The sequence below is a fragment of the Anguilla anguilla genome, chromosome 7 (genome assembly GCF_013347855.1).
Source record: "Anguilla anguilla isolate fAngAng1 chromosome 7, fAngAng1.pri, whole genome shotgun sequence".
NCBI lineage: Eukaryota > Metazoa > Chordata > Actinopteri > Anguilliformes > Anguillidae > Anguilla > Anguilla anguilla.
In genome coordinates, this window is record NC_049207.1 from 13,697,474 (window position 1) to 13,720,718 (window position 23,245).

General features: G+C 43.6%; 2 protein-coding genes across 3 annotated transcripts in view; one reads left to right on the forward strand and one right to left on the reverse strand.

The window, feature by feature from the left end:
- The window catches only part of lrrk2 (leucine-rich repeat kinase 2), a 32,028-nt gene extending 10,028 nt beyond the window's left edge, over positions 1-22,000 (reverse strand). Inside the window, exons 1-38 of the mRNA XM_035425173.1 lie at positions 21,826-22,000; positions 21,433-21,518; positions 21,111-21,220; positions 20,034-20,122; positions 19,699-19,833; positions 19,195-19,329; positions 18,173-18,307; positions 17,170-17,289; positions 16,629-16,744; positions 16,410-16,489; positions 15,469-15,575; positions 14,823-14,952; positions 14,478-14,602; positions 13,874-14,001; positions 13,562-13,706; positions 13,306-13,445; positions 12,995-13,123; positions 12,732-12,902; positions 12,075-12,336; positions 11,681-11,857; positions 11,369-11,478; positions 11,220-11,292; positions 10,636-10,862; positions 10,177-10,427; positions 9,852-10,000; positions 9,603-9,696; positions 5,777-5,963; positions 5,151-5,332; positions 4,502-4,725; positions 4,262-4,389; positions 3,669-3,887; positions 3,363-3,564; positions 2,917-3,005; positions 1,872-2,059; positions 1,614-1,768; positions 1,294-1,440; positions 855-1,046; positions 3-149 (exon numbers count right to left, since the gene is read on the reverse strand). Of these exons, the coding sequence (XP_035281064.1) occupies positions 3-149; positions 855-1,046; positions 1,294-1,440; positions 1,614-1,768; positions 1,872-2,059; positions 2,917-3,005; positions 3,363-3,564; positions 3,669-3,887; positions 4,262-4,389; positions 4,502-4,725; positions 5,151-5,332; positions 5,777-5,963; positions 9,603-9,696; positions 9,852-10,000; positions 10,177-10,427; positions 10,636-10,862; positions 11,220-11,292; positions 11,369-11,478; positions 11,681-11,857; positions 12,075-12,336; positions 12,732-12,902; positions 12,995-13,123; positions 13,306-13,445; positions 13,562-13,706; positions 13,874-14,001; positions 14,478-14,602; positions 14,823-14,952; positions 15,469-15,575; positions 16,410-16,489; positions 16,629-16,744; positions 17,170-17,289; positions 18,173-18,307; positions 19,195-19,329; positions 19,699-19,833; positions 20,034-20,122; positions 21,111-21,220; positions 21,433-21,518; positions 21,826-21,964 (5,623 nt within the window). The 5' untranslated portion in view covers positions 21,965-22,000. The remainder of the gene's footprint in view (positions 1-2; positions 150-854; positions 1,047-1,293; positions 1,441-1,613; positions 1,769-1,871; positions 2,060-2,916; positions 3,006-3,362; positions 3,565-3,668; positions 3,888-4,261; positions 4,390-4,501; positions 4,726-5,150; positions 5,333-5,776; positions 5,964-9,602; positions 9,697-9,851; positions 10,001-10,176; positions 10,428-10,635; positions 10,863-11,219; positions 11,293-11,368; positions 11,479-11,680; positions 11,858-12,074; positions 12,337-12,731; positions 12,903-12,994; positions 13,124-13,305; positions 13,446-13,561; positions 13,707-13,873; positions 14,002-14,477; positions 14,603-14,822; positions 14,953-15,468; positions 15,576-16,409; positions 16,490-16,628; positions 16,745-17,169; positions 17,290-18,172; positions 18,308-19,194; positions 19,330-19,698; positions 19,834-20,033; positions 20,123-21,110; positions 21,221-21,432; positions 21,519-21,825) is intronic.
- Positions 22,001-22,265: 265 nt separating this feature from the next.
- The window catches only part of LOC118231409 (proton myo-inositol cotransporter-like), a 48,408-nt gene continuing 47,428 nt past the window's right edge, over positions 22,266-23,245 (forward strand). Inside the window, exon 1 of one of the 2 annotated variants that reach the window (XM_035425176.1) lies at positions 22,266-22,398. The gene's annotated coding sequence lies outside the window, so the exon portion shown is untranslated. Of the gene's footprint in view, positions 22,399-23,020; positions 23,232-23,245 lie in introns of those variants that run through there. The other variant, XM_035425178.1, reaches the window with a different exon arrangement.

Genomic DNA, 23,245 nt, shown 5'->3' on the forward strand with positions numbered 1-23,245 from the left:
ACCCAGTAGGTACTCCTTAGACAGATCCATCTCCAGCTCTTCACTGTTGAGAATCAAACAGGCGGGCTGATCGCTCAGAACCAGATCCGGGGAGATCTGGGCTATGGGAATCGTGGACCGCGGATCCTGAGGATTCACCAAGAGACCGTCTAGAGAAGAACACAGACAGCACAGAGATTATTCTAAAGAGAAATTCGCTCAGAGTGGGTCTTATGTAAAATTCATAACACCTTAATAAGCATAGGCTAAAAGCGTCCTAACTACTGCTGTAAGCACACATGAATATTACAACCAGTTTATACGAAATGGTTTTCATATGATTTGCCATATACACTGTCAAAGGGGTATGGTATGGGTCTTATTCGTAGGAGTTTTAGTTCTCCAAGGTACAATGTTCCCTCACTGACTCATATTTGTACCTTTGTACTAATCTAAAAGGATAAACAGTACAAAGGGCGAACGTTTGAGGGAACTGCCCCAGCGACAAGCCATTGTACCCCAATAGGTACAATTTTAACACATTTTTTATGACAGTGTAGAATGGCACTAGGCTCACAATACTTATCATGTTCTTCATAACTTTCTGCTGATATTTTTGTATCTTTATGTAAGTGCATATATGCGTTAAGCAATTGTTAAAGTTAAAGGTTTTATTAAGACCAATTTCACTTAAACTGTTCCCAAGTACATTTTACATTTCCATGTTGACGATGGGATTTGAATAAAATCATGTTTGTGTCAAAAAGCTATTAATAGAGACACGGACAGTAGCTTTGGGCCTCATGCATTGAAACGGCTCAGTAAAAGAACATTGGAAACATAGACTGGGTCGCATGCTTTTTGGGGCCAATGACCTTTATCCATGTGTGAGAAGATCTCCTCCAGAAGCATTCTGCTCCACTGCTGCCCATCCTCAAAGCTGTACAGAGCCCACTTCTTCAGCAGCGTCTCGCCGTTGCCATGGATATCAGTGGTGAGGAGGCCAGGGAACCACTCCTCCAGGACAGAGTCAATGTGGTCAACCACCTGACCCAGCAGAACACGACCTGAGGAACACATGGTCACCTCATCATGACCATTACCATCGTCGATGTCTTCAACATATTTATTGTCATCATCCTACTCACCACCACATTCGCCAAGACCACCATCATCACAAACAATCTTACCATCAGTAATATCACCCCCATCCCAAACATTGTATGAAAACGCCAATTCTCCAGGGTCTGTTTGTGATGTACATTTACGGGAGCATGGCACCTTCCACAGGTTTATGATGCGTTTGTGGGGTACCTTTGCTGGAACAGGGTACGGTGATCCTGACTAAGCTCTCAGTGGAGTTCTCCAGGGAAGTAGACTCCACTAGGCAGTATGCTTCAGGAGACCAGCTGAGGTAGATCCCCCTCCTCCAATAAATCCTGTTTGGTCGAAGGGCCTTTTCTGCTCAAAAAGACCACAACTAATCAGAGCTCAAGCATCTCATATCTCTGATTTAGACCATACAATTTGATTTTAATTACAGAAACAATGTCTAATCCTGGGAGGAAATCAACACAGCACCAATCCAAAACTGGAAATAATGGAAACACGCCAATGGTGTAGGTGTGACGCACCACGTCCGGAGAGAAGGGAGGATGACACCTCCAACAGGCGGTTGATCTGCCTGGGCCAGAATCCCATGGGAAGATAAGGCATCTCATACAGGCGAACAATCATCTCCGACTTCTCACAGTGAGGGAGCTCGATCACTGGCCTGTGTTCCGACAAGCTGCAGAGAAAGCACCGTCAACCGAGTCCATCCCAGAGAACGAGGAACAGCGCCCTCCCCAACACCCTTCCTTGCTCAGCACACACCCCAACAATGACATTACCTGCTGGGGATGAGAAGCTGGTCTTCTCCAAATGGCAGGGCGATCAGGAACTTCTCCAGGAGCTTGAAGTACTGAGCGATGTTTGTTTTGGGGAAGCACTTGTTCTCGAAGAGGAATTTCTCCACCACGGAGCGCTGCATGATTCCTTTGGTTTGGCCAGAAACTCCAGGGCATTTCAGTGTCAATATCTACAAAATGAGGCAAGCTAAGAGAATGGCTCCACAAACACTGAACAGACTGAGGTTTGTATCAAACCTCGTACACAATGAGGCAGTCTTTACAGTAGACTGTAGATAAAACGACAGGTGAAACTTCATTAGTGTTAAAGAAAATGCTTGGGAGTTTTGATTTCAGTTTTGAAAATGGTTCATATTTGCCAGAATCTTTTTTGAAGTGCAAAGCTTTGGCCAGTGTCATTGGCAGCTACATGTGATATTCTGTTGAGTATCTTGAAGATTATTATGCATTATGTATGGCAACTTTACCAGGGAGAGTATTCTTCACTCTGTACAGTAATGGTGCCTGGAAGAGTATCCCACATTCCGTTCTGTAAAGCTACTCAGTTCTCTTTGGTAATGTTACCTGATAGAATATTATCCGTTCTGTACACCAGTGTTGTCATGAAGAATACTCTCAATTCTATTCAGAACTGAATGTGACCTGTGAGAGTATTCTCAGCTGACTTCAGTATTGTTGCCTGGGAGAATATTCGCCAATCTGTTCTGTCTTTTTCCAACACGAACAGACTCGCTCTCTCGACATGAGCTTCTGGTTTCAGCCCTGTACCATGGTGAGAAACACACCCTTAATTACCTGGGCTGATTAGTTAACAAACCAGGCATGTGGGCTCTCTCTACGGGTAGGCGTGGCTGAGACTGAGCCGATTCTCAACCGGATCGAATGCCACAGAGTATTTTCTGTTCTGTAATGTTACCAGGGACAGTATTCTCAATGCTGTTCAGTAATGTTTCCTAGGAGAACAGTTCCCAGTCTGTTCTGTGATTTTACCTTAGGGAGTATTTTCCATTCTGCAGGGTAATGTTACCTGGGACAGTATGCTGCAAAGCCATTGTGGGTTGATGAAGTAGAGGTCCCTAAGCTGGAGGGCAGTGTCCTCAAAGTGCAAGAGGATGCCTGGACACATGGAAACATACTGCATGTTCACTTGCCTGCCTGGCAAACAAATTAATTCAAGGCATTATACCAGATTAAAAACCCTGCATATTCAAGGAATGAAAAACAGGACCAAACATACAACCATCCGGATACAGGCTCTGTTCCTAAACATATACTGTCACCAGACTATTCAAATGAATAATATATGGTAAATTAGTAAAATTAGGTTTTTCTATTTTAAAAACTTAAGAGATAACAGTTATGTAGAGAGAGGGAGAGAAGTAATATCACAGCAGTGTCTGGGCAGTTTCCTATGGGCTCCACCCATCCCTTGTGCCCAAAGAGTTCCACTGTGGCTCAGTTCTGGGGTCCTACCAGCCTCGCTCAGGAAGTGGACTGCATGGGGCAGCTCGCTCTCGTCCAGCTGCAGCTGGTTGTCCTGGATGATCTCCAGGAGGTTCTGCTGGTGCAGGACGGGGAACTCCGGGGCCACCCTCTCCCTCTCCTTCAGGACCCTCCTCTCCAGCTCCAGGTAGCTTTCTGGGATGAGCTGACCCATGACAGGCTGACCCTGGATCTGTGGGAGAACGTCTGTAGATCAGCACTCATCTTTGACACTGATCCTGAACCTGTGGGGGGGATGCCTGCTCTATAAATATGATCTTTTCTTCTTTTGGTTACCTTAAAGCCGGCTGCCTCTCTGATGACGGCCTTGCGCAGTTTGCTCAGGGAGTCGGACTCTTCGCCGGCGGTCACCATGTAGTGGTCTCTGATCACAGGGAAGCTCTGCTGGTTCAGGAGCTCCCCACGGATCTTTGCCACACACGCCTGCATGTGGCGCTCCTCGCTCACGTCCAAGTGCGTGCCAACCAGGATAACGGGGGAGAGGGGAGCCGCAGCCTTCAAACAGGACAGGGCAGCAACAGGAAATGCATCACCAGACAGTGAAAGCAACAGGAAGCGCAGTACCACTGGGCGAAACAACCAGAAAATAACAGAGGGAATACCAAGAGAGAGGGCAAAGACAACAGGAAAATAATTCACCAGAACAATCACTAGACTGAATCAGGTTAGTTTCAGCAGTGAATAATGTTGTTTTCTGTCTTGTCAAATGCACAGATATAACAGCTGACTATAGCCTGTCAGTCAACATCATAATGGCTAGGGTGTTTGGGCAGTCTCTGCTAGGTCATGAGAGAACATCTATAATAACCTTTGCTGTGTTGTTTCTCAGCTGCTGACACACACCTGCTCGGCACTGTCCTGAAGCTCACCTTGATGTTAAAGAGCCATGGCTTCATGGCGTCCACCTCGGCCGCACCCTTACTCAGGTCATATACCACCATGTACAGCGCTCTGGGGGTCATGAAATGGGGGTGCGAGCTGTTGTATTCCTCCCCTCCTAGTGAAACAGGAGAAAAATACAGCCTGGTTAATACCACACACACACACACACACCGCCACACACCACTCGCATGATGATTCGGAACCCCTTGACTGTGATTTGGACCCACCTGAAAAGTCCCACACGTTCAGCACCATGTTCTTCCTGTCTCGGTCCCGGACGGTCCAGTCTCTGACGTCGATGCCAACGGAGGGCCGGTCGGCCCGCGACTGGGACCTCTTCATTTTCATCAGCTGGTGGACGAGCGTGCTCTTCCCGCTCCCAGAATTCCCTACGATGATCAGCTTCATCCTGTGGTAGGGCACGGCCTTCTTCAGGCGCTGCTGCAGGTGCCTGATAGGACAGAAAGAAAAAAATATCTATTGCGTGTTGATCAAACGGCCCAATCAACAGCAAGGGCATGCAGCTTCCTTGTGATCATGTCACATCTCCAGCAATAATATGTAAGCTCCATAGCTGTGCTGCCAATTGGCTGTCTTATCGACATTCAATAGACCGGAGCAATGTTTTTTCCCCAGAAGCATTTCATGTGATCTGTAAATTTTGGAGGTCCACAAATGTATATGGTATTATTCTGTAACAGAGATACAGGGTAAAAAGGCAAAAGGACAGTTGATACGGCACACTGCAGTGACAATTCTCACTGCACTCTAAAAATAGCTGAATCTGATAATTATCCTTCCGGTTTATTGCCCAGCCCTAGGGCAGGAGCCACGCGGCGGACAGAGATGTGGTCTTCCACAGAACGTCACGCGCACCTGATGATGTCCTTGGTCTTGCTGCCGATGAGCTTGAGGTCCAGGTCAAGCCGAAGCTCGTCCAGCGGCAGGTCCCACAGCCGCCCCAGCTTCCCCATCTCATCCGGAAAGGAGCGCAGGCCGGCGTTTCGGCTGACATCCAGAGAGGTCAGGTCTTCCAGCAGGCCAATCTGAGGGGGGATCTGAGACAAAAACCCAAGCATTCGACATGCTTTCACAAAACCCTCTGAGCTTCACACTGCTTCAAGGGAATTACATCATCAATGAAAAGGAATATTAACTTCCTGCATATAAGCACTTAACCTAATTCCCAAACTACGGGCTGTTGGTTCCATGTACTGAACAGCAAATAAGCAGTGAAATTTGTTTTAATTTAGAATTTTTTCAAGCCAAATTAAGTAATTACAAATGTCTGCTTGTGACATTTATCTGGCTGCACACATGCTACAGGGGATGTATGATGTTACCACATTTTCCTGCTGTAATTTATCAGTGTAATTTTAAATGGTCGGTAGGTCGCCCTGGGCACGGCTCTACCAAATGAATTAATTAATTAATACTAATGAGCACAGATGCCCTTATTTGTCTGGGCCTTGGATCACAGCCTGATTAATAGTTTCCACTACCTCTGTCAGCTTGTTATTGGCAAGGTGCAGCTTCTCCAGTCTGGCCCACTTGTGGACCGGTCCACTGAGATCCAGAGCACCGATCCGGTTGTTGCTGAAGATTAACTCCGTGAGACTGGCCGACACCCACGCCGAGGGTCCTGGGAGGGCCGTGATGTCATTGTTTCTCATGTCCACCGATCGTAAACTGATAAGGGGGAGAGAGGCAGACACTACAGCAGTGGAACATCGTACACACAAATTTTCACCAGATTAGATTGCTTTATTGCCCTCGCGTGAGGGTGCTCTTTCAAGAGCTCATATTGTAAGACAGCAAAATAAGACCCTTATCACAGAAGGTACAGGTGACTCAACGGTATATTCAGCAATACAATTATCAAACAAATACATCATTGGCCAAAAAATGTCAATTTATTTGTCATTCAGAGAAACTTAATTATTAGTCTAATATAGTATTACTCAAATCCCCCAAGACCAGTAGTACTGCTGGTTTTCTTCTCTACCTGATAGTTAATTGATCAATTATGCCATTGAATGGCCAAAGATATAACTCACCTGGTGTCCCAGGTTAAAATCTTTCATAACTAGAGGGGAAAGAATGAAAACCAACACTGTACTACTGACCTTGTGAGCCAGATTTCCCGATATGAGTATCACTGGTCTAATACTTAATCGTCTATGGCACATGTGTCAAACTCAAGGCCCGCGGGCCAGATGTGGCCCGCCACGGCATTTTATGTGGCCCGCGAGTGCTTAATTGGTCTTAAAATCTGTCTTAAAATAGGTCTATGCTGCTTTAAAGCGTGCATTGACCATAAACTACATTTCCCACAATGCATGGTGATTGTTACCCGCTAAGTGACGGCATCCCGCCACTAGATCGCAGGTGTTTAATTAATGCTACAAGTGAAATTGAGAATATCCGCAAATGATCCCGAAATGTCCAGGAAGAGAAAGATTGATGCAGATGGAAGGCAGTTTCAAGAAAGATGGGAAGGCGAATACATATTTGTGCTTCAAGGAGAAAAACCGGTATGTCTTTTGTGTTATGAGGCGGTGTCGGTCGTCAAAGAGTACAATCTACGTCGACACTTTGACACCAAACACGGAGCCAAGTATGCCAAAGTTAGCCTTCATGAAAAACAACAAATTGTCAAAGAACTAAAAGGCAAACTGCGATCGCAGCAGAATTTGTTCACCAAAGCCACAACCAAAAATGATGCAGCAGTGAAAGCTAGCTTTATGGTGGCTGAAGAAATCGCCCGCGCTTCAAAGTCTTTTTCAGAGGGTGCGTTTTTGAAGCAGTGCATGCTGAAGGTGTGTGAGCAGGTGTGCCCCGACCAGATACAGACTTTTAAAAATGTCAGTTTGTCAAGAAACACCATTGCGGACCGAGTCAAGGAGCTAGCAGCAAACCTGTCAACACAGCTGGCCGAAGAGTCACGCAGTTACACCGCTTTTTCATTAGCGGTTGATGAAAGCACAGACAACACGGATATGGCACAGCTATCCATTTTTATTAGAGGCGTGAAGTCGGACCTCTCTGTCACCGAGGAGCTCTTGGATGTAGCTGCCATGCATGGGACCACAACGGGACGGGACATTTATGATGCGGTGGAGAAGTCCATAAGTAAAACTGGATTGCCCTGGGAAAAGTTGGTGGGATTAACTACAGATGGTGCACCTGCAATGTGTGGAGGAAAAGCGGGCTTGGTTGGACTAATGAAGGAGAAAATGCAAAAAAGTAACTGTCACACGCCTCTGATAACGTATCACTGCATTATCCATCAAGAAGCTTTGTGTGGAAAGGTGCTGGGGATGGATGATATAATGACCACGGTCATGAAAACAGTGAACTTCATTCGGGCGCGTGGCCTGAATCACCGCCAGTTCCAGCTGTTCTTGCAGGAGATGGGCTCGGAGTACGGAGACGTGCCGTACCATACAGAAGTGAGGTGGCTGAGTAGGAGCAAAATCCTCAAACGATTTTTTGAGCTTAGGGAAGATATTGCTCTTTTCATGCAGAGTAAAGGAAAACCCTTGTCCGAACTGTCAGATCCAAACTGGCTGTGTGATTTTGCTATGTTATGTGACATAACTGAGCATCTCGCCCAACTGAATCAGAAGCTGCAGGGACGCAAACAAGTCATCACGCAGATGTCCGACATGATCACATGTTTCAAAACACTTCAAAGCACAGCACTCGGGCTTTGCCATCTTTGCCAGTCCTTTCACCACCGACGTCAGCAGTGCACCCCAACACCTTCAGCTGGAGTTAATCGAGCTTCAAAGCGACAGTGGCCTGAGAGCAAAGTTCCAGGATGCTGCAATTGAGGACTTTTACCGTCTACTGCCCCCTGGTGTGATGCCACAGCTTCGACTTCATGCTGCCCGTGTTCTGTCTATGTTTGGGAGCACCTATCTGTGCGAACAGATGTTTTCAATAATGAATCTAAACAAAACTGTGGTGTGGGGATGGCTGGTTTAAGCAGCCACACCTGCCCTGGGTCAAGCTAATTAGACCTGGCCAATTGGATAATTGGTTAAGAATTAGATAATTGGCCAGGCTAATTGGACCCAGGAACAGGAGTGGCTGCACCTGTGCGTAGTGAGGTAATCACTGCGCACAGGTTAAATCTGCCATCCCCACCCACATCAGGAGCTCTCTGTCATGACAGGGTTTTTACATCTGCTCATTTGGCGATACCATCTTGCCAAACCCTCGTACAATAAATCTGGACTGTTTGAACATCTTCTCCCTGTGTCTCTGTGCTGGAGGGCCCCAAAGAAAGCCACTTCGGTGGCCTGTGGCAGGCGTGTTTGCCACAAAAACCAAGCACAGATCACGCATCACTGATGACAACCTCCACGCTGTTTTACGGATTGCCACAGCACAAGAGCTAAAACCAGACATTGACACACTGGCCAAAGGAAAACGGTGTCAGACATCTGGCCAGAAAACACATAGGTAAGTATTTTTAAAAACCTAATTAAAATATGATAAAATGTATTTCAACCAAAAATAAGAATAGTTAAACTGAGTGCAATTTAGTGATTGTTCTTGCATTTTGTTTTGTGTTTGTTGTTTTCAGAACATGATCAATGGATGAGGATGGTGGAGGGGATCCACTTGGTATGTTCAAGGACAGGGAGCATATCCTCATCATTTTCAACTCATAGTTGTGAACTGAGACAACCCTATTTTATTATTTTGAGTTTATTACATATACTGCTTTTTGTGTAGTAATGTATTTGTTGTTTACAGGTTTATGCAGACAAATGTTTACTCCTGCAAGGCTGTGTGCAGCCATTTGTTTTTGTAAAATGCTACATCTGTCACACATGTTCTTAGCAGCTCACTATAGTTGGTTGTACGTTATTCTGACCCTCTCGACTGTGACAAAAATTTTTTGAAGAAAGTTAATGTCTTAACTTGTGTTTTAATATTTTTCTGTGAATAGTTTGATCATTGATAAATAAAGTAATGTGGGTTTCTTAACCTGATAAATTAAAAGGATTTATGTTATAGTAACAGAGCAACAAGCAAACACTTTTTTTACATCTATGCAAATGCATATGTAATATTTGTAACTTTAAGTAATAAATACAGAAAGTTATTTAACAATATATTACGGAGTAGTTACATTTATTTTACATTATATTTGGTGACATTTAGTTACATTTATACTGTCTTACAGTTGGCCCTTTGAGGGCAACCATTATGCTGATGTGGCCCTCGGTAAAAATGAGTTTGACACCCCTGGTCTATGGTAAAACATTTAAAAAATGTAACTGACATTTTTACACTTAAATTAATCGTACTCACCATGGAAGCTGGATAATTACATCTGGAATGCAGCTGAAGTTATTGTGAGACAATTTCAATGTTGTGATCTTTGATGGCAAATGAGACAAATTACCTGTAAACAGGGAACAAAACAAAGCTTAATTTCTACCACATCATAATGGTCATACTAGTCACCTTCAGCCAGCCAGTACAGCTAACTGCCTGTACTTATTTAAATCAACTGACCCTACACAGATAGAATAATGTGAGCTTTCCATTTGTCCTTACATAGCTTGTTTGTTGATGCATTGAAAGTCTCTAGCTTGACACAGCTAGACAGGAAGTCCAGAGAAATCTTTTCAATGTTGTTTTTACTGACATCCAGAAGCTTCAATTCAGGAAGGCAGAGAGGGGAATAGAGCTCTGTAATTTTATTCCTGAAAGACAGATGAGAGTTTATTTCACTTTAGGATCAGCCTCTGGTTAATCTATTTCCTCATTCTGTTATTTTTGTTGTTTGTCAACTCTTGGGTCCCTGAAGACTATTTATATCAATTCTTATTCCTGTACTGAAACAACAAGACATAACATCAGACTACATTTCCCTGCATACCCTTCAAACGAGAGCTCCTCTAGTTTGTTGAGGACCTGGCCCAGCTGGTCTGGGAAAACAGTGATGTGGTTGAAAGCCAGGCTGAGCTGTCTCAGGGAGGGGCATCTAGCAGTAGGGTCCAGAGACAGTAGCGGCCCCACACAATTCCTGGACACATTGAGCATGCTCAGCGCAGGCAGGCCCAAGATTCCTGCTGGCAGTGACTGCAGACGGTTACTATGGAGATCCAGGCGTGTCACGCTTCTCAGACTCTGAACAATATAGTCACAAAAATAAACAAAAGAATTTATCAATACCATTATTTTATTTTAGAATCAGGAAAATTGATGCATTTATCTCAATGAACATGTTCGGTAAAGAAATTTCCATTTGCTGTATCCAGAGGGGCAAATTTTCTTTTACGTGGAAATATAATATGGAGTGTGGTGAGTAAAAGACTGCGTTTATAATGAACAGTACCTCACAGAGGCCAGAGGGGAATTCCGACAAGTTGTTTTGGCTCAGCTCGAGTCGGACCAGGTGCTCCAGGTGCTGTTGGACCATGCCCTCTCCCAGCAAGCAGCACAGAGAGTCAAGCTCATTCCCTGAAAGGTCCAGCAACCGAATGCGTTCTCTGTCCCCACTCAGAGAGGCGGGGCCTGACTGCGAGGGGCTCTCCACTGAGCCCAGGACAGGGGAATAATTACCTGACAAAAGATTTTTTTGTGCTGAATTTATTCTACCATCATACTAAGCTGGCATAATACTGCAATAAAGCAAATCATGGGTATTTGGCCTTCTCTGACTATGTTGACAGAATGATAGGAACTTTTATGATCATTAAACCTACCCATCCAATTCAAACTTTAAATACATTTCAAGTGGTCTAGTCCTTGAAAAACCCACCCCAGGTAACATGTTCATTTGGGTGTACACCAAGCATACAATTCCATGAGCCCTTACAAGTCTCTGTAAAGGTGTATATACTTACATCCCTGGGTTTCATCTCCTTATGAACACTTAGTAAATGTAAAATAATAATAACCACTGGCAGCTTCACTGACCTCTCTGATTTGGCGATATCCTCAAACATCTCTGCTGACGAAGCTCATTTGTTTCAGAATCCGTGCTTCCTCCCTGAGGAGTCAGAAGATCTGATGAGCTTCCGAACAGAATGATGAGCGCAAGAAAAAATGAAGCGAATGAAGCTCACCTCAGCACTAGCATGACTGCGGCGTCGTTGCTGTCGGTTCGCTAGCGGTCCAGACAACTCCTCAGACATGTCACACTGGGGACTCTTCAAGCGAGGGAGTCCATCACTTCCTGTTCAAATGAAAGCACTTCCTGTCAGTTCACACCAATCAAAGAACTTTACTGAAAGCACCACTCAAATCAAAGCTTGAGTAACTGCTGACATTACAGTGGAGAAGAAAAACATATAGCTATTATCAAAATATGATCATCTTAAATAAAATGTCAGCATGGGGAAGAGCTGGAAAATGACAGCCTGAATGCTGGCACATACCGTCACTCTCCATGTCCTCGTTGGGGAAGACCAAGCTGTCGTCCAGGGAGAAGAGGCTGCTGTCATCGCTCTCATCAGACAGGTACCCAGTGGAGTATGCGTCTGTTGACCTCTTCTGAAAATGAACTCTTCTTTTCTGACAGGATGACACCTGCTTGCCCAGTGAAGCACCTTTACCTGGAGGCCATTGTATGCAGGGTAGATAGTGTTAGGAAAGCCTTGTTACATAAATAGCATTGCACTACTGGTATATGAAGTAATATTCTACATCTCCTTTCATAATGCTGAAAAATTTTACCTGTGCAGTTCCAGGCAAGAAAATGTCCTTCAAATTACTAAAACTAGAATCCAGTCTAAAACAGAAATCAATGCCCTTCTTTGAAGTGGCACTCACTGGTCGCTCTCCGAAGGCTGGAGGACCTGCGCTCGGAGAACAGCGGTCTGAGCCAGGAGGCCTCGATGTCCCCCAGGCGGAAGCCCCCCAGGCAGAGGGCGCTGTTGTTCAGGTCCAGCCCCAGCTTCCCCAGCAGGAGGCTGACCACGGGACCGTCCCGCTTGCGGACGCTGACGGTCAGGGCGCTGCGCAGGTTCTGCTCGTGGGTCCCGCTGGACAGGAGGAGGTCCACCAGCTCCAGCGGGCCGCCCCTCTCACACACCTGAGACAGAGATAACACGGACTCTCACACACCTGAGACAGAGATAACACCGGACTCTCACACACCCCTGAGACAGACAGCAGATTTAGAAACCCAGGTGTTTATTTTGTGCTACTTCCTTTTTATCCCCAGTTAACAGTATCTGTGTTACATGTTTAACATTTCTCATTAGAAAGGCTAATCAATTTTCAGCTGCTGCCAAAAGTATTTGCTGATTAATTTGATTGATTAATATGTTAATTGCTACAGCCCTGAATATTACACAGGTATTCATACACAAGCAGTCTCATAGACCTGAACTACAGAAGCATACACTTCATGCTGCACGATTCCATTTTTCCCCAGCGACATTCGCTTCCATTACTAATCATAGGGACAATTCCCTGCCAGCTCACCAGGTAAATGAGAGACTCTGTCTTTGTTTTCCTGTTGATGTCAGCCCCCAGGTGAATCAGACACTCTGCCATGATGACATCGCCGTCCAGACATGCCTTTTCCAGCATGACATATCTGATGTTACTGTCGGCAGCCATCTTGGAGAGGCACAGGCAGCTCGCCTGGTGCAGCTGAAACACACCACAGGAAACACACACTGGATAATGCGATAAAGGTTCCTACATGATAAGGGTTTCAACACAATTCCTGCCCTCAGACTCACTGGGTCGTTCCGCAGTTCAGAGGAGCTCGATCTCAGCTGGAGGAACAGCTCTCTGTCAAACGCCTCTCTCTCCAGCTCCAGGGCCGCATCGGAAGAGGTGTCCATCAGCTTCCAAGCCACCTGGAAGCCCTGCGAGGCAAAGTGAACACCCAGGGTTACACCCAAATTCCCAACGTGGCCATTACTGACAACCTCTCAAATGACAAGCTGTGGAATAATTCAAACCATTTCCCTTGGCTACCAGTCTAAAGACTGAAACAGAATAAAACCATCATAGAAAAAGCATTAAAACAGTTTCCATGTGCACAAACCTTCAGCTGTATCTCTGCATCCTCTCTGTACAGCCTCAAAGTGTCCACAACAACAGAAGCCAAAACAGGGACAATCATTCTGGATAAATTCTTCTTGGCTATGAGGTACTGAAGCAGACTCAGACCCCAGTAGTGTATTTCTAGATGGAGGAAAAGCAATGCTCATTATTCTCTGTACCACAACTTCCTGAGACACAGGGAAGTGTAGAGTGCCTACAGAGTGAAAGTTGTTTGTATGCTTTAAAAAGATGATTACCTCTCACTACGGGGAACATCTGGAGTGTGTGTAGAACGGTATCTATCGCCCCCTGCTGGCACATCAGCTCCACTGCACCAGAGCAGTCAGCAAGTGCAGTGAGAACTCTCAACCCACAATCCTGGATTTGTGGACTTCCAATAAACTGAATGGAGGAGATTAAACATTGAGCAGTTAAAAATGGCAGAAATAGCACATAAGTGCATTAAGAAGTAAAAAGGAAATGTGCAACGTGCGTGTGTGTGTGTGTGTGTGTGTGTGTGGGGAGGGGTGTACAAGATGCTGAATTTAACATAAGAACCATGTTCCTACCCGGTTGAGAGCCTCCAAGAACACAGTGTGAGCACCCTCCACCACACACTGGTTCTTCAACACCTTCAGTGAGACGTCTGCTGTGTCAGGGTCTGCCACTGAGACGCCATGCTCCCTCAGTCTTCTGTCTACATCCCAGTCAAAACAAACAATCAAAAAACAGAGTTTATTTATAGAGCACATTTTACATTGAATTTCACACAATACACTTCACACTATACCCTGGCCTGAATCCCCTAAAAGCAAGTCAAAGGCAACATTGAAAAGGAAAAACTCTTGCCCTTGCCTTTCTATAAGCAAGGAGTTTTTCAATCCATCAGCCAAACAAAAAAAAAGTAAGTTTCGTTGTCATGGCAACACCAAAGACTGTTTGAATGCAGTGAAAAGTAGAGCTTAAGCTCAAATGTTTAAAAAGATGTATCAGCATCTGAGTGTTTATGTGGATGAGGACTCAAAAACCGAAAGGCCAAATGGGGACTGCATTATCAACCAGAATTATGACAGAGCCAAGTCTCCAACAAGAACTGAGCGTTGAATCTTACAAGGGCTCAGTAGGAAGTAAAGTCTTGTTCGCATTCAACAGGAAGTGAGCCCTGACTCTTACCAGGGTTGAGGAAGGCCAGACTGGCCCTCAAGGCTTCCAGCTGGACCTCCGGCAGAAAGTTATGGGTCCTCATGGCCCTCAAGATCTCATTCATGGCCATAATGACCTCATCCAGACTTGCAGTCCTGAAAAAATAGCCATGTGACATGCAGTATGCCTAAATGCATTACACTGCAACAGAATACTGAGAAGCACATTTAAACAGAGCACTTCACCCTAAGAAGTACATAGACAGAGCCCTTTACCATAAAGTATGCCCACATATGGTATAGATCACTACCATAAACCACGCTTGAAAACAGAATGACTAGGCTGCACTTCATTATAATTGCATGTGAAACATACCGTCCCTGGAAGAGTTTATGTAGCAACCTGCAGGAACTTTCAGAAATTTCAGGGCAGGAGTTGTACTTCTTCATTATTTCCAAAATGTTGATATGGATCCCATTGGACAGCAAGAGAGCCGGAATTTTACCTGGGAACAGAGTCGGGGGGCATTTAAGGCATTATATCACAGTATAATGCTGAAGAATTCCAGAACACTTTTATTTTACCTTTTTCAACATTAAAATTTTTTTAAACAAGAATATTTTCTGTTTCCCACTGAGTGTATAATTCTTTTGGTTATCAGATTATAACCCTCACAGTATGAAAGTTTATTATGTTTATGTACATGAGACGTGTCACGCATATATTCATGGAAGGAATATTACTTAGAAAGTGTGACAATGAAAACAAGAAACATGAGTCCTGACAAACTGACAGACAATGAGACCGCGGACCATCCCCACTTCAGATAATGACACATAACTGTGCGCTTGATTTAGAGCATTAATCCTTACTGATGAATTCCCTACGCTGAGCCTGAGGGCCTGCCTGGTGGGAGGTGTTTCCAGGACTGGCGTCCTGTTCACCAGCCCCTTTTTTTGGCTCAGAGCCTCTATGGCCTGGGGGGGGGCCCTGGGAGAGGCATGCGCGGTATGAGACTCACTGTTGTGGTCGATGAGTGTTCCCAGAGCGGCGGCTGCGGCCTGGAACAAGCCGCGACAGCCAGAGTGCAGCAGCATGGCCGCCATCACCTGCCTGTGGACGGGAGCCCTGCGGCGGACAGAGAAGGGTCACCTTCACGCAACGGTGAGGCTCCTAGCCCCGTTCCCCTGCTGCATTCTGCTTATTCCTTAAACGGCCACCGCAACCCTTGAATCCTAACACACTGGAAGTCTGCACGATCGCATTCAAACAACGGTTTTTGTGGCAGTTGAAGTTTCTGCATAACAGTCCTTCCAAAATGGGGAACTCCATTATAATGATAAAGAAACACATTTATAGTTCACACAGTGACTTTTTTTGGTCATAAAGTTTATAATGCTTGGCACAGTAGCCATTTTTCCACCAAAATGCTGACCACGCAGCTGAGGTAGAGGGGAGGAATCAATTCAGAGAACAATCAGACAGGAAATTGAAAGAGGAAACATGGCCATGGCATCATGGGAACTACTTACTCCTTAGGATCAAAAAAAAAAACTTGATGCGCCAAAAAAGGAATAACAATATTTTTGGAGCATCAAGCTGGTGAGCAAGTCTTTTCTTTTCTGTTCCTAATATGTCCCTGTGAACCAGCACCTTGTGCAAGTTTTTTGGAGTGCGTTTGTTTTTTCTAACTACCTACTCCTTGCCATGGAATACAAGATGAACAGAGTGAGGCAAGGCCTCCATACAACATTGCAACGGATGGTCTCATTAGCACAGAGGTGAAGTCTGAGAAAGTCGCTCCTATATATTTATTAATTCTGATGGATCCAAACCTCTTCTCAGCCACCATTATGTGATAATGAACAATCACCATAGTGCACATTAAAAAAAATAAACCAATCAATGTGCAGCTGGTAGACGAGGCCAACCAATCACAATCATGTAGAATGAAAAACTGACCTCTCATCTTGATCCCCAAACCTCTGGTGAAGCCGAGGGTCCTGAACCAGAAGGCTGTTTAGAGCCAAACATGCAGCCTCCTGGTTGCAAAGGGACACGAGACAGACAGTGAGACATCTATTCTACAAAAAGAGTAAAAGGGTAGAGCAGAGAGATGTCTATTCTGGGAAAGCTGGGTGTGCTGCAAATATATGCCAGGTGGGGGCGCTGTGGACTTGCCTGAACCAGAGGATCACCTGTGTGAAATTCCAGTGCTGTGCAGCAAGCATCCAACCAGGACAACTCCTCCACTTCCTCCTCTTCTGCAAGTCCTTTATTCTGCACTATTGTTTCAGCTGAATGGGTCAAAGCAAACATTTATATATATATATATATATATATATATATATATATATATATATATATATATATATATATATATATATATACATATACATTCAAAGATCAAAGTTTTTATAACAGTGCCGATAAAATGTTAATAGAAAAGGAAATATTATGCTTACACAACAGATTTTATTAATAAATATACACATTAGAATTTCTGCAAATATGTGTGGTACATTAAGTATGAGGTACCCAGTCAGTTGAATAATGTGCATCTGTGTGAACAACAGTAAATGTCTGATTGGGTGAATGTCAGCATGTGCAAGAGAGTTACAGTGTGCATGTGTGAGTCTGCTTTGGGGCATGTGTGTATGTGAGGGAGATAACGTGTTAAACAGAAAGAGAGAGTTGTGTGTTAGTGAGTTTGCACACTTACTGAGGGCAGCCAGACAGGACAGGGCAGGCGTCTGAAGTCGCGCGTTCTCTGGGTACATGAAGCATGCTCTGGCGATCATCCTGTGCACTCCATTTAGAACCAGGATGTTGTAACAACTCTCTGCAGAATCAAGCCATCAGACATTACGCAGTTTCCTTCTCCAACCACTATCAGTCATCATCTAACATGATGAAAGCTTATCTTTTCTGGCTGAATTTGAAATCACTATTTTTTTTTTTATATAAGAAGGATTTTTATGGCCTTTTTGCTCATTAGTACACTAAACACCATAATTAACCTTTTTTAAATTTAAAACTAACATAGCTGCAACACAAAAACAATGCTAGGATATAGGACTTGGAAATTCTAGCTAATGTTTGATATGTCAAAGCTTTCCTGTCCTCTTAAGAGAACTGAAGTTTATTACAACGCTCAAAGGAGAGACAAACTCAGAAGCTCAGTACACTCAGGCCGTCTGTGCCAAGAATAACTCTGAAAACTGAAGTGAGTGGTGTGTTTAAATACAGTATGTGGTAATGCATGTCAAAGAGATAAGACAATGACTGCAAGTAGATAGCTGAAGAAACTGGTTTTGGCCTACCCCTCCAGAGATTGGTCATTAGCAGAGGTGTGCTACGGACACTACAGTGATGCAAATGTTTGGTTGATTGTTGAAACTGGCTAGGGCCCAGGTGGGGAAAATAGAAATATACAATTCTCCCCAGTTACAAGGCTTGATATGCCAAATACTGAATATACAATGAAGAGATGGAACCCTACAATTCCAAACTTTCAATTTAATGTGACAGGTGTCTTTCAGTGAAGAAGCACCCACACAAAAACATCAATAACATACAAATCAATATTTTAACCAATATAATTATTTAATTATTATTTAATTATTATTGTCAATACTCATTTTCTAACACCAATTAAATGGAAGCAGCTGGAGTCAGCAGTGTGAGCAACTGATTGACCTTTAACTTATAAACTACCCACACACCTAATGAGATGAATTTCTGGAACAGGCAGCACCCGACCTCCTGCAGGAGCTGATGGTGTGGGAAAGCCTGCATGACTTGGTTTATCAGGCTGTAACATCGTTCATTTCCAGACACCAGGATCTCCACATTACTGGCTGCAATACAGGTACAAAAAAACACTCTTAAATTGTACTTTGAAAAGCATATTTCTTACTTGTGTATGGAGTAATAATTTCGTATAAATTACTAATCGCTTGAATAATCCAGCAATGCATCCCTGAAGAATAAACCACTGGCCAAATACAAATTATTTGGCACAAAGTGGATTCAAATATGAGTTGAGTATCGGAAACTAGAATTTTATGTTAAAATACTTGTCTGTCACAGCTGTAAGCGATGAAAAATGCAAATGCATACACAGCGGCTTCTTTTATTTTCAAAGCATTAGCTGTTTTATCCATACCAGATCATGGTTTGGGCTGCACCAGTCTCATACAGTCTATAGTTATAAAAAGCTTTTCTACATTTACTTCGGACTTCAAAAGGTTACATCATTCAAGCACAAACTTTTCCTTAAATTCTTTTAGAAATGAATTGCTTTGCAAAAACTCTTTGCCTGAACACCTTAAAGAATGCACAGTTGCAGTGTAGCACAGTGGGTAAGGAACTCGGCTTGTAACCAAAAGGTCATAGATTAGATTCCTGGATAGGACACTGCCGTTGTACCCTTGAGCGAGGTACTTAACCTGAATTGCTTCAGTATATATCCAGCTGTATAAATTGATGCAATGTAAAATGCTATGTAAAAGTTGTGTAAGTCTCCTAAATGCCTGTAATGTATCATCTTATATACCTGGACATTGAAAACAGCAAATTAGCTTGAGTACTGTACTGTACTGTACACACACAAGAAGCAAAAGCCACACCTGCATGAATTTAACTAGTAATGTTCTGGTTAGGACTCACTTCTCTAACTACTACTCGTGCACCACAGTTGACCTGTGTATCACCATAAGACCTTGGATGAGAGAGCAAGAGTCACCTGGGCCTGCTAAAGGCAGTAGAACTTTCAGCGCCTGTAGAACCAAATCTTCATTGTTCTGGAACATTCGAACCACACTCAGAACCACGCTGTGGTCCCCTCTCTCCACAAACTCCACTAGGTGCACATCGGCAACTGAAGATAAAGACACACACACACAACACAAACACAAACATGTATGCACAGACACACACACAATCATTTATATATTAATACCATGTCAGGTATGCTGTTAAATGGGGTGGGGGGCTGTGGCTTGAAGAATCAATGGATGGATTACAGTGACCATGTGAAGTGACAAAAAAAACAAACAATTTGGTCAATCGCCGATTGGCTCACAGAATGGATAACACTGCACTGAAACATGCACAGAGGGGATGGTTAACAGTGTAGAACAACATCAACAGTATTATTCCTATGGTTATTTAAACCCAATTAAAATGGCCCACTGGCACTGAAGGATGTCACCATGGGAATGTGATTGAATTCTCAAGCTTCCAGTACCCTGCTCCAGAAGTAGCTGCAGTGACCTGCAGCCATGGGTCTGAACCTCCTCATTGGTGGAGAAAGTTGTCATAGCGCTGAGAATCAAGTCAAAGATGTCCATATCGTCCTCCAAACACGTCAACATGATCACATCTTCCAACAAAAACAAAAAAAAGAAAATAAAATCACAATATGAAAGCGAGGAATTTAACACATATAGAATAAAGAACATGCATATAAATGATCTATGTATTGCATCAGTGTGTATATGCTATACAACCAGGAGCACTGGACTGCAGGCTGCTCTGGGAGCGATGGGTTCTCTGTACTGCAGAGCCATAAAGGAGTCCCACCTGATTTTAGGAGGAACGTCAAAACTCGAAGGCCCACTGTCATGAGTTTGCACTGTCCACTGTGAAGTGACAACACCTTGAGGATCTGCCTGTTAATTTACACACACATATACACACACAGGATCATATTTAATAATTACAGTGCCTTCGGAAAGTATCATGTGTCAGAAAGTATCATCTCCAAAACAATGAAAATAACACAGCAACCATGTGTTCTACTAAGAAGGGGTATATACAATGAAAAAGGAGTGGACAAAGGATAGGTCCTGAGTCATGTAGTATACACAAGGCATACGTTCTAGGTAATTTACAACTTTTATAAAAGCACCCTCAGACCAATGATTTGAGCAGAAGCCTTATTGAAATTTCTTGCAAACAGAATCATTCTGTTAACTGAAAGCCATTCACATGAGTACAGTTTACAGGAGTACACAGTGAATGATCTTTAACATTCACATTCCTATTCAAATTTAGATCTCTGTGAACAATACAACCTGCTACTAATGTATTCAGGGTGACTCTGTATACATGGAATAATACTTATTTATACAGTGGGATATTTAGTGGAGCAGTTCAGAGATCAATACATTGCCAAATGGTATAAAAATAGGGCACTTTCCACTAAACTGCTATTCGACATTCTATTCACACCCTAATGAGTATCCCTGTATGACCTTTGACTATACCTGGCTGCAGTATGGACCGATACAAATGGACATTGTATTCCTGTGTAAGCTTGCTTGTGTATCCATCAACACATATACACCTATACAAGTATGTATTTGCCTCTACCGGCACAACGGCACATCCATCAAAAGCGTGTGATACAAGTGTGTCGCTGCCTACACACACCTAAATAAGGACATATCCAAAACAGACACCTACAAGTGTATATTCACCTAGACCTACAGTTATAAGTGCATATTTGCCGAAAGTATCTACGGAACTAGGCCTACACATCCCTGCACAAGCATATATTCACACACAAACTTGCACCTACACACAACCTACACAAGCACATATCCACTTATGCACACACATTCACAAGTGTGCATGTACCCACGGCTGTATACTTACTGATGTATTCCCAGTACCTCCCAGTCCTTGCCAGCACTCAGTGGCCTTGCCAGCTTCTCCAGGGTCCCGGGGCATATTTCCAACAGTCGACAGAGGAGTGACCACCCCACCTGTGGAGCAGAGGCAGAGGTTACGACAACACGCCTATACTCAGCTGTACTCATGGAAGAGAGCGACTGTACTGAGCTGCTTAACATAAAACAACACAACTGCACTGCTATCATAGAACAGCACGTGAGAGTGTGTGAGAAGCTGAACGCTATTCTTGGTTTTTAGGCAGACGCACACCTGCATTCAGAAACTCACTGTTCCTGTTACTGACCTGCTGCACATCGTGACTGTTGATGTAAGATGACAGCACCACCATCAGAGGAGAGTGAACTTCCTTTTCTTCAAACAGATCTGCCGCTGTAGGCAATGGTAGAGGTTGCAAAGAACTTCTAAAATAATTTATGTATTCATTTTCAGGTAGCCTACTACAAACGTTTACCGCAAAATCAAGGTCTATTTTAACTGCGACTTTCGCTTTCCTTTATAGACGTGTAAGAAACGTTTGGAGGCTAGCTCTGTTTTGATCTACAAATTCATACAGAATATAGACAATACTTCTTGTAATAATAAAACGAACAAAAAACAATTTTAAAGATACCCACATACGACCAATTGGTCAAATCATGTTTGTCTGCATCACTGACAACCGTAAAATGTCACCTACCCCACTCATCGTTTTGTGCCAGGTAAAGAAGATCTTCAATGATCTGCACCAAAGTGCCGAGCTGCTTTCGTTCTTGCACATTTTTTAATCTCACGACAAGTTTTTTCAGTTTTACTTCTAATTCCTCTTTGTTAACCATGCTCTCTGGTGCACTTCTTTCCTAACAGAGTGCAAATACATTTAAGGACTTCTACATGGCGCGAAGCCGTGAAATCATTGTCCCAGAACAGACAAGACTAGCCTACTGTAGGCTATCGTGCGAAATGATCACGCCTCTGCTGCATATAAAAGAAGCTAAATATGACGAAATAAAGAGTTACAGTTCAGTTTCCCGAAGTTGGTCGGGAGTGGTCACGTACTGATCCACAACGTCTAAACGATCTGGTTGCAGAGATTTTTCTTCAATCACAGCCTGTCGTTTCAAAGGCGTAACTGTAGCAAGCATATCTCTCCTCCCCAAATCTTCAGAATCATATGACTTAGGCAATGTACAATTTCCTTCTGGGACTGGCAAAACCGGTGTTTTCCTGCTCTGCAACTCCCTTGCGAAGATAACGAAAACCAACCAAAAAGGTAACGCTTATTAATATTGTGTCACTTAATCAAGTCAGTGGACAAATAGTTGTTTTTGTTGCTATGTGTTTAATTAAATGTGGGTTTGTTAAACTAGCTATTCACTTGGTTCATTGTTGTCAAACTCGGAAGGAAGCAATCTCTACCGAATCGCTTTACGGCAGACCGAGTAGGAGAAATGTAGGCTAAGGCATGCGACAATCGTAGGGAAATCATACAGTGCTCATTATCACCATTCTTTAGGGCTAATTAAAGTTGCTTGACTTTATATAATCGTATTTACGTGGTGTAAACAAACGATTTATGTATAGCACATTTTGTTCAATTGACCTTGATACGCCGCACTAGCGCTCAATCAGTAGGCTAACCTATGGCCAACAGTGTCAATACACTATAGGCTCAGACGCTGCCTTAGTCACTCTCATGTCAAAATTTGCATTCCAGTTTTTAAAAGTGCAGTAGCAGCCAGTTTGTGGACACGCAGCACGAATTAAGTGCAATATTCCATTTTGTCAGTAGAGGGCACAAGAAATCGGCATATCATATTTGCTTTTAGCTCAGGGATACCACTATGTCCAAATTCCAGAGGGTCTTGTGGCTCGATTCGCCGTTAAAATTAAGAATGTTCTTTAACCCGCAATAGTAATGTTTGTTTAACTAAATATGGTCCAGTTACATAATGACATTTGTTCAGAACGACAGGAAACCTTTCATTTTTTCAAATGCATCAAGATGTTGGGGAGAGAATTTACAGAAATTCCAGTTGATAGACAACTGTGGATTTGAGTTGTCTATCAACCACGGGCGTGATGCTCTACCTCATTTGACCAAAGGCAAGATGATTTAG